This window comes from Podarcis erhardii (genome assembly GCF_964252035.2).
Source record: "Podarcis erhardii genome assembly, chromosome: 5".
Taxonomy (NCBI): domain Eukaryota; kingdom Metazoa; phylum Chordata; class Lepidosauria; order Squamata; family Lacertidae; genus Podarcis; species Podarcis erhardii.
The window spans coordinates 59673674-59686283 of record NC_138509.1 but is presented as its reverse complement, the minus strand read 5'-3'; the positions used below and the strand labels follow the sequence as shown (position 1 = coordinate 59686283).

The 12610-nt window shown below is 45.5% G+C and overlaps 1 protein-coding gene across 1 annotated transcript in view; it reads left to right on the top strand.

The window, feature by feature from the left end:
* The first annotated feature begins 1647 nt into the window (after positions 1–1647).
* Positions 1648–12610, top strand: part of ENTPD1 (ectonucleoside triphosphate diphosphohydrolase 1) — a 33694-nt gene continuing 22731 nt past the window's right edge. Inside the window, exon 1 of the mRNA XM_081863823.1 lies at positions 1648–1794. Within this exon, the coding sequence (XP_081719949.1) occupies positions 1779–1794 (16 nt within the window). The 5' untranslated portion in view covers positions 1648–1778. The remainder of the gene's footprint in view (positions 1795–12610) is intronic.

Genomic DNA, 12610 nt, shown 5'->3' with positions numbered 1-12610 from the left:
TTCTAGTGAGGCAGAGTTGGAGGGATGAAAACTTCATCAATAGGAGGTGGGGTGGGTGGGTGGAAAGCTGGTGGGGATGGAAACACATCAGATCATAATGATGTGTACAACACTGTGCAAACTTGACTTAAAACACAGTTTTAGGACACACACACTGAAGCAAACACATTTTTAAAAACTCTGACATCGGAAATTTCACGCTACCGATATATAGGGTATGCAAAAATTGGTGGATGTATATTTTAACCTCCCAGGACACACTATAGCTGAACTTAAAATGTTCGTTGGGCACCAAGGAACTTCAAAGGGAGACTGCAATATGAAATTACTGAATTACAATCCACTGAGAAGTTCAGTGCTATCACTTGTGGAACAAATCAGGACAAAGGATTAAAAAAACCCCAAAAACAACCCATGCAACATATGTTGATTAGCTTGTCAATGCCAGGATGTCTGTGTTGTCATCAACAGCTGTTGATAACGTAATTATTGGCAGCTGTACCTTTTGGCATTTCCTTTCCTTCTGATCTCACTGTCTATGCACACACCCAATGCATAGACATACCTGCAACTCAGGAGATAAATGAATGTTTTTGATGAAGTTGGCTGCAACCTTATGCCATGAGATTCTTTGTAGTTACCCCCCCCCCCGCTCTGCATCTGATCCTATATTTCGTTTCTATAGTGCCTTCCTGCACTATAGGCAATTTTTATCAAATGAAAATAAGGGTTTTGTTGTTGCTTTATTTTTTAAAAAGAATTATGGCGAATAAACCTCCATTTGGAGGTGGTGTTCTGGGTGGAAGGCCAATATCACTGAGCATAGGCTTAGTCTAATCTTTGCACATGCGACATTTATACGTTAATATTGTTCGTGAGCTTTGTTATTTGCAAATGTTACTTGTTAAGCAATTTCGTTACGTAACTTGTTACTTGTTACCTTGCTATTTGTTACTTATTAAGTCACCGGGGGGTGGGGGTATTGTATCCTGAAAGATGAGGGATAAATAACGGTAATAAATCGACGGCAATATTTATAAGTCTGGAACATGGGCGTAGCCAGGATTTATGTTGGGGGGGTGGGCAGGCTTCATATTGGGGGGGAGCAGAACTTCAGTTAGTTAAGTATTTGTTATTGATTTACTTGATCTGGGGGGGGGAGCTCCCCCATTGCCCTCCTCCCCCCCCCCCGGCTACGCCCATAGTCTGGAAGCTAGCAGAATTGGGGGAGGCCAGGAGGCCTGGCCATGAACACGTCTCCCACTCCTGTACCGTCTCTTGAGTGCTAGGCAACTTCAGAGGCAGGCAAGTCATTGTTTTGTACACAGCAAAGTCACTGTTCTCCCGGCAAAGGACCGGCCACAGGGAGATAGATATGCATCTATCTGCCTCTGGTTGCAACTCTCCAAGTTGGGGAGGCAAAGCATGCTAGTATTTGGATAAAAGGCACCTCAGCTGCCAACAAAAAAGGGGTGTGTGGCACTTGAGGCCCTGGGGGACTATAGCAGGCTTCAACCCTGAGATAGCTAGTGTGTGTGTGTGTGTGTGTGCGCGTGTGTGTGCGCCTTAACTGTGTGTGAGTGCACAGCACAACACTGACCTGCTTCTAGGTTCCTTCTGAGTCATGCGGAGTTAAGCTAACCCCTCCCACCCACAGTGCTGGACCGTTAAATAGCCCCGCTGAATGTGCCCCTCGCAGAGCCAACCGAAGCTGAGCAAAGGAGACTGGAGAGAGAGAGAGAGGGGAGAGCGGGAAGTGGGCACAGGAGGAGGCAGAGATGGACGAGCCAAAGGGTAAGGAACCAAAATAAGTCGCTCTGAATTGGAACAGGGGGAAGAAAAGAAGAAGAAGAAAGAAGAAGCCAGGCATTCCCCCCTCCTTTCCCTCCCCCACCCCCTACTCTCCCCCAAAGGAAGAAACTGAAAGGCGGCGAGGGGGGGCGGGGAGAGAAGGATTTTTTTGCTGGCAGCTCTGCCGGCCTGTGATGTCAGCCTCGACACACTCAGACAAAAAAGTTTGAGGAATTCATGAATATTCATGCGGAGGGTATAGTCATTCGGATTTGCCATTCAGGAGGGAGCTCGTGGAAGCGTCTTCCTTCCGAATGTGTCTCCCAGCAAGCAGGGAGGGGGCACAGGCTTCCAAAGCTCCCTGGGGAACCCTGTCTCTTCTCGTGTGTGTGTGTGTGTTGCTTCCCGAGGTGATGAGTTCACCGTTAAGGAGATTTAGTTCAGTCCCTGAAACATGCAGGTTTTCTGCATTCCTTCCAGTCTGTAAAAGTGGCATGGGTTTTTTTCTGCTCCTAGTGTGCGCTCTGTGGGAAGCGAGAGATGAAAGTGTGTGTGTGTGTGTGTGTGTGTGTGTGTGGTTGTTTTTGTAGCAGAGAGAGGGCGACCTTGCCTCGGGAGGTCAGGAACCAATGAAATGAACTCTCGTAAATGGGACATGTAAGGTGATGACATGGAGCAGGGTCTCCCACGCAGGGTTGTTGTTATCCTTGATGAGAATGAGGGAGATGGAGTAGATTCTACTTGTATGTATGACCATAACCTGGTAAAAGGGTGTGGGGAGGACACAGCACTGCCTTGGGGTGTTTTTGCTCAAGCAATTCAACTGTTCCATCTTCAGCACACCGGCTACTTTGTGTTATCTTTGGCACTCCATATTGCATTAATCAAAATAATGTGTGACACAGATTCTTGGAGAAAGGCTCCGATGTGCTTTTATGTGTCTAGGGTTTTATGTGTCTAGGGTTGCCACTCTCGGTGTCATCGCTGCATCCAAGAGGGAAGGATTGTAGCTTAGTGGTGAAACATATGCTTTGCATGCGAAAGGTCCTGGGTTCTGTTCTTTGCCTTTTCTGCTTATAGAGTCAGGGAACATAGGGCAGGGTCATAGAATTGTAAAGTTGGAAGGGATACCCCAACGATAATCTAGTCCAACCCCTTGCAATGCAGGAATCATGGCTAAGGAATCTTTGACAGATGGCTGTCCAAACTCTGTTAAAAAAGCTCCAGTGAAGTGTCCACAACCTTCCAAGGTGGCCTGTTCCACCATCTAACCACTTTTACAACCAGAAAGTTATCCCTAATATTGAGTTGGAATCTCCTTTCTCGTAAATTGAATCCATTGGTTCAGGTCCTATCCTCCTGAAAACAAGCTTGCTCCACCATTCAGGTATCATATCATCTCTCGTTCTTCTCTTCTCCAGGCTAAACATTGCCAACGACCTCAACTATTTCTCATACGGCTTGGTTTCCAGACCCTTTGTCATGGGCAAAGCTTCTTTGCCTGGGACCCTGGAGACCTGTTGTCACTACTGGGCTAGATCACCAAATTCTGATCTAGTGTACAGCAGTTTTCTACCTATGTGCACGTGCGCAGCAGGGGTCACCAACGTGGTGCCCTCCAGGTGTTCACCACATCTCCCATCATTCCGGACCATTGGCCAGGCTGGCTGAGGCTGATGGGAGATGCAATCCACAACCCCTGCTGCTGCAGTCACTTGAGAAGGGAATGCAAAGCAGCTCAGGCTTTTTTGGCTTCACTGCTGTCAGAGCAAAGTGGCTTTTGTTTGTTTTGCAAAAAGTGCTGGTGGAAAGCAGTGGCTGCATCAAGGGACAGGTGTGAGTTGTGGAGGAGCTGGAAAGCTGTGAAAGCAGAAATTGGTCTGCTGGTAGTAACAAATGTACACAATGACACTCTTCATAGAGCAGGCATTGGCAAACTTGGCCCTCCAGATGTTTTGGGACTACAACTCCCATCATCCCTAGCTAACAGGACCAGTGGTCAGGTATGATGGGAGCTGTAGTCCCAAAACATCTGGAGGGCCGAGTTTGCCTATGCCTTAAATAGAGGGTAGCATCATTTACCAAAGCAAATGGAATGTGAGAGTTGTCTATAAGTTGCGTTGTTGATAGCAGTAATCTCTTTTCCCTGACAGAAGGCTGATTCTTGAGTCATGACTGTATTGGGGGTTTCTTCTGCTGGCAACTCAAGTTGGGCTGTTACAAAATTGTCAGTTACCTTTCCCACACATGATATGTTTTTCTTTGTTGCCCAGAAAGTTGTGCCATTCGGCTTGCCTGCAGCAGACGCAAGAAAGCCTCTTCTCCTTTTTTTGTGGTCTCCTGGCTTGTGGCCTTCCACTTCCCCTTGGGACAGGAAACGGAGGAGCCACGAGGGGAAGCTTTACTTCATGCTGATGGGGTTGCCCTCTTTAAACCCTCTCCGCCATTAGTGCGGCAGAAAGGAAATCCAATTTGCCTGCAGTGACGCTGCCGCTGCTTCTCCCTCCCACTCCTTTCTCTCCCCAGCAATCACCTTAGATAAGAAAAGGAGAAAGTCAATCTCCTCTTCCCAATATGTTGCTCAACAGGTACTCGTAATAGTCAGATGTTGGTTTGAAGTACGTATTCAGAAAAAGAATGCTTATGTATTTGAGGAACATACTTTGCTAACCTCTTCCTGTAGGTTCTGGGGAAGAGTCTTAACTTCTATGAAATCGCCCTTTGAGTGATTACTTCTGTATGATGCGGTAACCAGAGGATAACTGTTGTGTGACTGACAAAGAAGTTTGAGATGGGTGTCAGGTTCTGTTGATGAAATCACGTCAGCTTTATCTGCCTGTTCGTGGATCAACTGGCCCCCTGATGGGGTGTGGGCCCCTTTGCAGATGCCTGGCAATGCCAACCCTTGACAGCAACCCTACTAGTTATGCCCATTATTCGTCCTCCAGAGGCCACTGCATTTAGAGACTGAGGCTCTGAGCAGCTGGGAAATGCATGTAGGAAAGTAGTGTTGATGTACTTAGTGCAAACCATGGTTCCTTTTAATGTATGGTTCAGATCTGAGATTTAAAGCACAGGGCTTCCTCTAAAGAATCCCAGAAACTGTAGTTTGTTAAGGGTGTGTCAAGATGCTGTCAGTGCTCCCGGCTGATTGCCCAGGAAAGTATAAAGACAAGGAAAAGTTTCTTACAGTACTTTTTTATTTCAGTCTTTACATAGAGAGGCTGTAGAACCCAGCCTCTTGGATAATGGCATTGTCCTGAGTGAATCTCCACCCCCCCCGTCTCTCCTGCTTCCTCATTCATCATCATCATCACCACCACCACCTCTACGTTTGCTGCTAAGTGCCCTCTGTCTTCGAGCTCTTTGCTCTCCTACTTTTAAGGCTCGCCAGGTTCTGGAAGATGGAGGGTCTGGAATCTTTTCTAATGACGTGTCAGCCAGCTGTTGCTCTGGCTCTCCCGTGATTTCCCAACTTTTCTCCTCATCTGCCTCTGAGCTGTGACCTCCCTGAAAGGGTCAGGATGGGGAGGTGGTCTCCACCATTCCTCCTCTGCCCAGGGTGCTGGGCAGAGAAGTAAACAAGAGTTCCTAGGATTATTTGGGGACAGCCATGACCCTTAAAGTTGAATAAATGTGCTTTAAATGTACGCTGTGACTATGAACTTCCTTCACCATAATGGTCATGCAATACCAACTGTCCAGTGAAAGATGCCCAATCAGGCTTCTGACAAATTGGTGAGGGAAAGACCCAGGACCTAAAGCAAGATAAGTCTGAGCACAGAATCACAGAGCAGGAGGGGATCTTGTCGGCTCCCTGGTTCAACTTGGTGGATGCAGAAAGTGCAGCTCTAGAGCATCACCAACAAATACTTGGCTAGCCTCTGCCTGAAGATTTCAGTGCAGTTAGGTGAAATGATGGTGGGCTTAAGGGAGGCTTCACCTCCTTGGTTGCTTAGAACACAGAACAAGCAAACCTTAGAACCTCTTGTCTACAACAGGGATCTATCAGGTCACGTTATCTGTTTTACCATGCTGGTTTCTAGAGACTTCCTGAAAGTCTGGCTTGTAAATCCCCTATCTCTTTCCTTCGGTCATCTCTTAATGATGATGATGAACAGACAGGTAAAAGTCTTGTCAGATAAAATTTCCAGTACTACTATGTTAATAACAAGTCTTGTTACTGAGCTTTCAGACCCTGCATTCAGGTCCCACTTGAGTTTGAACCCTGTCAGGTCTGGAGATGGGGAAAAGGAAAACTCACCATCAATTGCATGCAACCATTCTTGGTCACCACTGCAGAGCATCAGAGAAGGCCAGGAGAAGTAGCTGTCTCAACTGGTTGCTGCTTTCAGGAGGAAAGCAAAGAAGGCTAGATCCTGTTGGAGTGGTGTCTTCAACATAACTGTGCCTGCCGGAGTCATACTGTGCCTGTAGGAGATGCAAATTGTGTGTTCCTGGGTGGTCTCCACAAGATGCATCTTTGTGGACAGGACTTACTCCAGACACCAAGCAGAGAGTGTCTCGTAGTATGTGGTGAAGTCTAAACTGCCTTCTTTCTCCACATGGATATGAAAGAAGCATTTCTAGAGAGCAAGAAACTCCCCATAGCACTGAACAGCAGAACTCAAATATGCTAAGTGTTTGGCAAACCATTTCCCTAATTGCTTGTGTCTGACTAGATGTTACATAGTCATCATGCAAGTGTTTACTGCATAGTCTGCTTCCCAGGTTAGACAACCCACAAAATTGTTATCTTGTTCTCATCAAGTCCTTTGCAAGAACCCAAACAGATTGGAGGTTGGAAGAGGCTGATAAAGTCGTGATGATGCTTCTCTTATATAAAAAAAATTCTTTTCCATGTTGGAATAAACAACAGAGGCTGTTATTCATGATCATTATCCAAATGACAGGGTGTCAAATGTCTCGTTTTCAAGCAGAAGGCAGAGAGAGATGAGAAAGAGAGGAGAGGCTGAGCTAAATTCAAACGCTTTTAAAAAACCCTGTATATCCCTCCCCCCAGCTTTTCAGAATGATAAGCCCACAAAATATCATGAGTGGAAGGAACACACCACCATTTTCCAAAACCCCTTCAGCAGTATGCAAAAAAATATAGAATTCACATTATTTTCAATTTCTGCAATGTGAAGCGCAGCTGGAAAAATTTAGCATTCATTTGTCTTTTATGAGGAAGGAGCTGACAAGAACTTTGCCATGCTTCTTAGCATACTTCAGGAACATTTCATAACAACATTGAAATGTAATGGAAATGTTGGCCAGGTTCTTAAAAGAGCCGACGTTGTGTCCCATTACAGTACAAAACAGTATTGTAAATAAACCCACAAAAGTTATTAGCTTGCAAAGTTTTATAGTGGCCCACTATGAGTCCAGCAGCGTGGATTTTCGCATCACATAACGCATTGCGTAACTATGGTGTCCACTCCCACAAGAGGCAGGAATGGCCACCAACTCGCTTAGCATTAAAAGAGGATTAGACAAATTCATGAGAGATAAGGCAATCAACAGCAAAACCTGATGACTATGTTCTTTCTCCAGTGTCAGAGACGGTCGGCGTCTGAATAGTTCAGGATCATTCTGCCCCACCCTCTGCTAGTCCATTGCATGTTCCTTTCTCTGTAGGTAGAACAGAAACCAAGCAGGCTGGAGAAGGAAGGATGGGACAGTGTTTCCCTCCATTTCTCTCTCTCACCTGCATGGAAATCCTGAACTCCTTTGACTGCCAGGCAAGATTTTAAATACAAAGCTGTTAAAAAATGCTTAGAAATGGCTGGGTGCAAAGGGACCCTGTAACCTGAACTATCTGAAACTGAGCTGTTTGGAAAGCATATGTCCAGAGGCAGTGCGAGAAACTGCAGAGAAAGAGATCTTTGTTGATGCTCAGATCTTTGAAGGTGTGCCTCCTCTTCCTCCATTCCCTGGAGGATAGGATTCTGATTCACTCTCTACAGTCCATTACAGCACACCACTATAAACCTCATCCAAGGAGCATACACATCTTGCATGACATAGGGTTATATCACCCTGTCCTCATGTCTAAAGAATTTAGAACACACATGTGGGGATTTTGATGATGGGGCCTGTGATGAAACGGCATGCTGCACAAAACTCTGTGTAAACAGCCAGGGCTAACAACAAAGTAAGGAAAGGCATATTGCTAGCCCATGTCTTCTCAGGAGGACTCAGGATGCAAATACTCAACAGGAGCCTCAGCTCCATACATGCGATGGGTGACTACAGGGCCGTCTTTACCTGGGGGTGCAAGGGGTGAACCGAATTCAGTGGGGTGCCAAATGTATACCTACTGTATACATCCCTGCCTCCCTCCTTTGTCGTTCTGTTACTCCGTAGCGTCAAATATTCCCAAGTCAGGAAACAGAAAGAAACTTTCGCCCCCCTAAAAAAAAGGTCAACAACTTTTGCTTCCCCCCTCCCCCAAAAAAGCTCAAGAAAAGTTAATTTGGTGGTGGCTAATCTAAATTTTGGGGTGCTGGGCAGATCTTCACACCCCAGTGGTACATATGCTAAAGACAGCCCAGGGTAACTATATTATCTAATACCGAAAGAAGACTTTGTGGCGCCAGAGACAGGGGACACAAAATAGAAAGCAGTACTTACTCACCCCTTAGTGAGAGTCTAGGCACAGGAACTATCTGTTGCATCTGCTGACCACTGCTGGTCATTGTAAGTTCCTGCGGTTGAATATACACACCAGACATTTAATGTACTTGACTTCCTCCCAAAGAAACCTGGGAACTGTAGTTTACCCTCACTGAGCTACAATATCCCGCATCCTTAACAAACCAAAGTTCCCAGGATTCTTTGGGGAAAGTCATGTGCCTTAAGTGTATGCTGTGTATGCAGCCGTGTGGCTCTGCAGGCAGTCCAGCAGCTCTCCTTGAGGGGCAGCAGCAAGGCCTGCAACACAGACAGCAGCATCAATGCCCAACCTGAAGCCAGCTCTTCCTCTGTGGCACAGTGGTTTAGAGCACCATTGCTGTTTTTGCCCAGGGGGGGTGTTCAAATGAACGTCCCACTTACATGGAGGCCACATCCATGCCATATATTTAAAGCTCTATTGTACCACACTTTGGCTTTCACCAAAGAACCCTGGAAACTGCGGTTGTGAGTTGCTAAGAGACTCCATCCCTGCCACAGAGCGGCATTTCCTAGAGTTCCCTGGGAAGAAGGAGTGATTGTTAAACCACTCTTGAGAACTGTAGATCCATAAACTGCAGTTAACAAACTGCAGTTCCCAGGATCCTATGTGGAGAAGCCATGGCTGTTAAAGCAGTATCATAGAGTTTATGTTGCCTCTTGTGGGTGTAGCCTCAGAGGGGGAGCAGGGCCATGCCCCCCAGGTGTGTGTTTGGTGAGGATGAGAACAGTGGCGTAGCGTGGGTTGTCAGCACCCGGGGCAAGGCAAGTAATTTGCGCCCCCTAACCCTGGATTTGCGCCCCCTAACCCTATCCCTAACCCTAACCCCCAGATGTTGCGCCCGGTGCGGCCAGCCCCCCTGCACCCCCCATGCTACGCCACTGGATGAGAAAGGGCGCTTCTTGGGCACTGACAAGTCTCTGTTGGCACACACATAGGACCTATGCTCATACTTGTTCAACTCGTGTCCTTTGAGGGTCACAGCTGGTGTGTGGTGGAGCTAGCCTGTGCTGCTTAACTGAACCCCCTTTCCTGAAAAATACTTCCTCTGGAAGGACCTGAAGTGTTGGAACAATTGGGAGCAAGTCGTTGCTGCTGCTTCTTCTTCTTCTTTGGTTTATCACCTCCTCCCATCTTTCTGGGCTTCAGATTAGCTGCCAGCCTCACCAAGGTGATTATCAGAAGCAGGTTCCTCACAACTAACAATTCTGAGAGCCTGGGAGTTGTACCTGCCAACATTAGCATGTGGTGTGCTTAACACAATGAACCATATGCCCTAAGAATAATTGTGAGCAAAACCAAACAAGTCAGTGATATTGCAAATAGAATTGCTTTCAAACATTATCACAGACCGGAACAGTCTATCCTCTGTGGGTAAATATACTAAATAATGCCCCTTATGGGAGTAATCCATCTCTGAGCTCTTTGTTCTTGTCCTAAAAGGAACCTTTTAAATGAAAACAATACCGTGACTTTCCTGAGAACTAACATTCAAAAACCGCCTGGGGGCTGAACAGAGAAATATCTTGGCCCTTTTTAACTGTCCACCACACGTTGTTATTATTTTTTATTATTATTGCAAATGATTTTGTACTGCTACGGAGTGGGCCTCATCGTACATGAAATGATTAAAATGCTTGCAGTGTTAACTCCTTGTTTTTGTTTATATTTAAAGTAACCTTTAGCTTAATGCTGCAAGAACTGCCAGTTTAAATGTCTGCATAATTCAGCTATTCTTGCAATAATCCAGACAAGCTTTGTTCTTCTTACGGTGTCTAATGACCACCTTTCAGTCTCTAGGAAGCTTCCGCTCTTCCTCTCCAGTGGCTGAGCTGAAACTAGGGGTATTTTGCAATGGTGTTTTGAAGTTTGTTAAATTCTGAAACTCCACCTCTAAGCGGTGCTGTAATTTGAATTGTGAAGGAGTACTTGCAGATTTTAGGAGTACTGAAGTTTGCGCTCATAGCTAAAAACATCTGTATGCTTTGGCACCCCTACAGGAAAATACCATAAGTTATTAGAATCAGTGCTACCTTGGACATAGAAGCTATCTATGTAGACCCATTACTATAGCCACAGACTTACAAGTGGTGCAGGAAGCCCCTTTTCTCAACCAATAGCTTGTCCCTCCTCTGCCCCCTTCCAGCAGGATTATCATAAAAATCCTGCAGAGACTGCCCCTTCATTTTTACAACACATCCATTCACACCAAGTTTTTATTCTGTTGTCTTATCATTTAAAATATCTTATACTGTATTGCAGTCACACTGCATTGTTCTCAGCCTCCCTAAGTGTGGGAAGAGTAGGATACAAATTAATAAGTGAAATAAGGCACCATTGCAGAGCTGCATTCTGCATATATTCTAGTATGCACACTTGGTGTTGCAGAAATGGAAGCTGGTGCTCAGTGGTGCCACAGAGATTGCCCCATTTAAGATTTGGAAAGAGCCTGCAGAGTGAGACATGCTTGCTGACAGTTTGATGGGTAGCTCTTAATTTGAAAAAAGGGACACAGCGTGAGTATTGTTATTTGGGACATTTAGAACCAAATATGAAAAATGCACAGCAAACAAAAGCTATGGAAGTTTAGCATCTGGTGTCATATGTTAGGAACACTTTGGTCAGTATTTAAAACTGCTTATATACCACAAACCAATAAGGTGATTTGGATTTAAGTCAGTTTAGTCCTTTGTTCTTGATTGTATTCAAGTCTTGGCACTCTAGTACAGTGCATCTGCAACAGCCCAACTGGACGCCTTCATCTGCCTCAGCTGCAACAAAACATGTCTCTCCCGTATCGGTCTCGACATCCAACAGCTTGACCTCACAAACACACCCACACCAAGGGGCAGTCCTCCATTGTCTCCTGAGACAGAAGGATGCCAACAAAGGATTTTCCTTTGAGTCTGTGGTGGTAGCAGAAAAGACTACCACCACAGAATCAAAAGAAAATCCCCCAGACAAATTAGTCCACATTACCTCCTGCAAAATATAACGCTGTGTAAAATGATGTAAAGAAAATAGTTTTAATGCGGAAGTTCTGCCATTTTCCCAGTGTGATGCTACTAACACTGTCATTTTATCTGAAACAGATTACACCAGTACCCGGCACTTTTCAAATAAATTGTGTTGGTCCCCATCCCTCCAAACTTGAGCTGACCCTGAGAATGACAAATTAAGCAAATTAACTGATTTAATCTCCTGCCTTCCTATAAGATCCAGCAGTTATTGCTGGAAATCATCCTCTAAGGAGACAATTGGAAGAGGATGTATGAATGAGTGAGTGAGTGGAGGCAATGAACTCAGATCACCCATGCAGTGCAGACACGCTGATTATTTCCAGCCCTTTCTACTCCTGTCCCAACAGCTGTAGCTGATTATACTAAGTCCCATTTCCTCACCAGACTTGAACACAGTTACATAAAGCTGCTATGTAGGCAGCAGCAACTTAATCTCTTTGATGCCCCTAATAAGGTAAGTATGCTTGGTCCAAATGTGTGTACAGAATTTCTGTTTTGGGCAATCACATTCCTGAGCTTTTAAGAAGAACTAGAGGTGCTTCTTGGAGAAAGGTCAGTGGGGGAAATAAACCCTTTCTGCTTTCTTCACAGAAGAAGCAGTGTTTGCTTTTCATTTTTAAAACGTTTGCCATCCTTTGATCAAAGATCAGTTTGTTAGGTGGCCTGCATGAGGCCCAGGAAAAGGTGAATCGGCTGTCCTAGATAAATGCAGAAACTACTTTTTGCACGTGTCATCTCTGTTATCTCGCTGTACCAGAGGGAGCATGCTACTGACTCTGATGTTGCTGCCCCATTTGCCTCCCTGCTGTAACCTCTGATGCCTCATGACACATGGAAGAGGTGCATCTGGTGCTTGCTCATGTAGGAATGAGAGCACGCTTTCCTCTGAACTTCAGCATCAGGAAGGTGCTGTTTTAAGTGGTGTTGATTATCATTAAGGATCAGGCAGCAGTACTAAAAAACAGGGAACTTTATGTAAACAAGCTTTCTTTAACTCCTAAACTGTCTCAGACCATCGTCCTCTCTTTCTATACTTTCTGGGCTGAAACACTTTCTGGTAGCTGCCCCTGTGCCTTCCCTCTGTGTCACCACGTTTCTCTCTCCCTGACTGCTGCCCTAACCC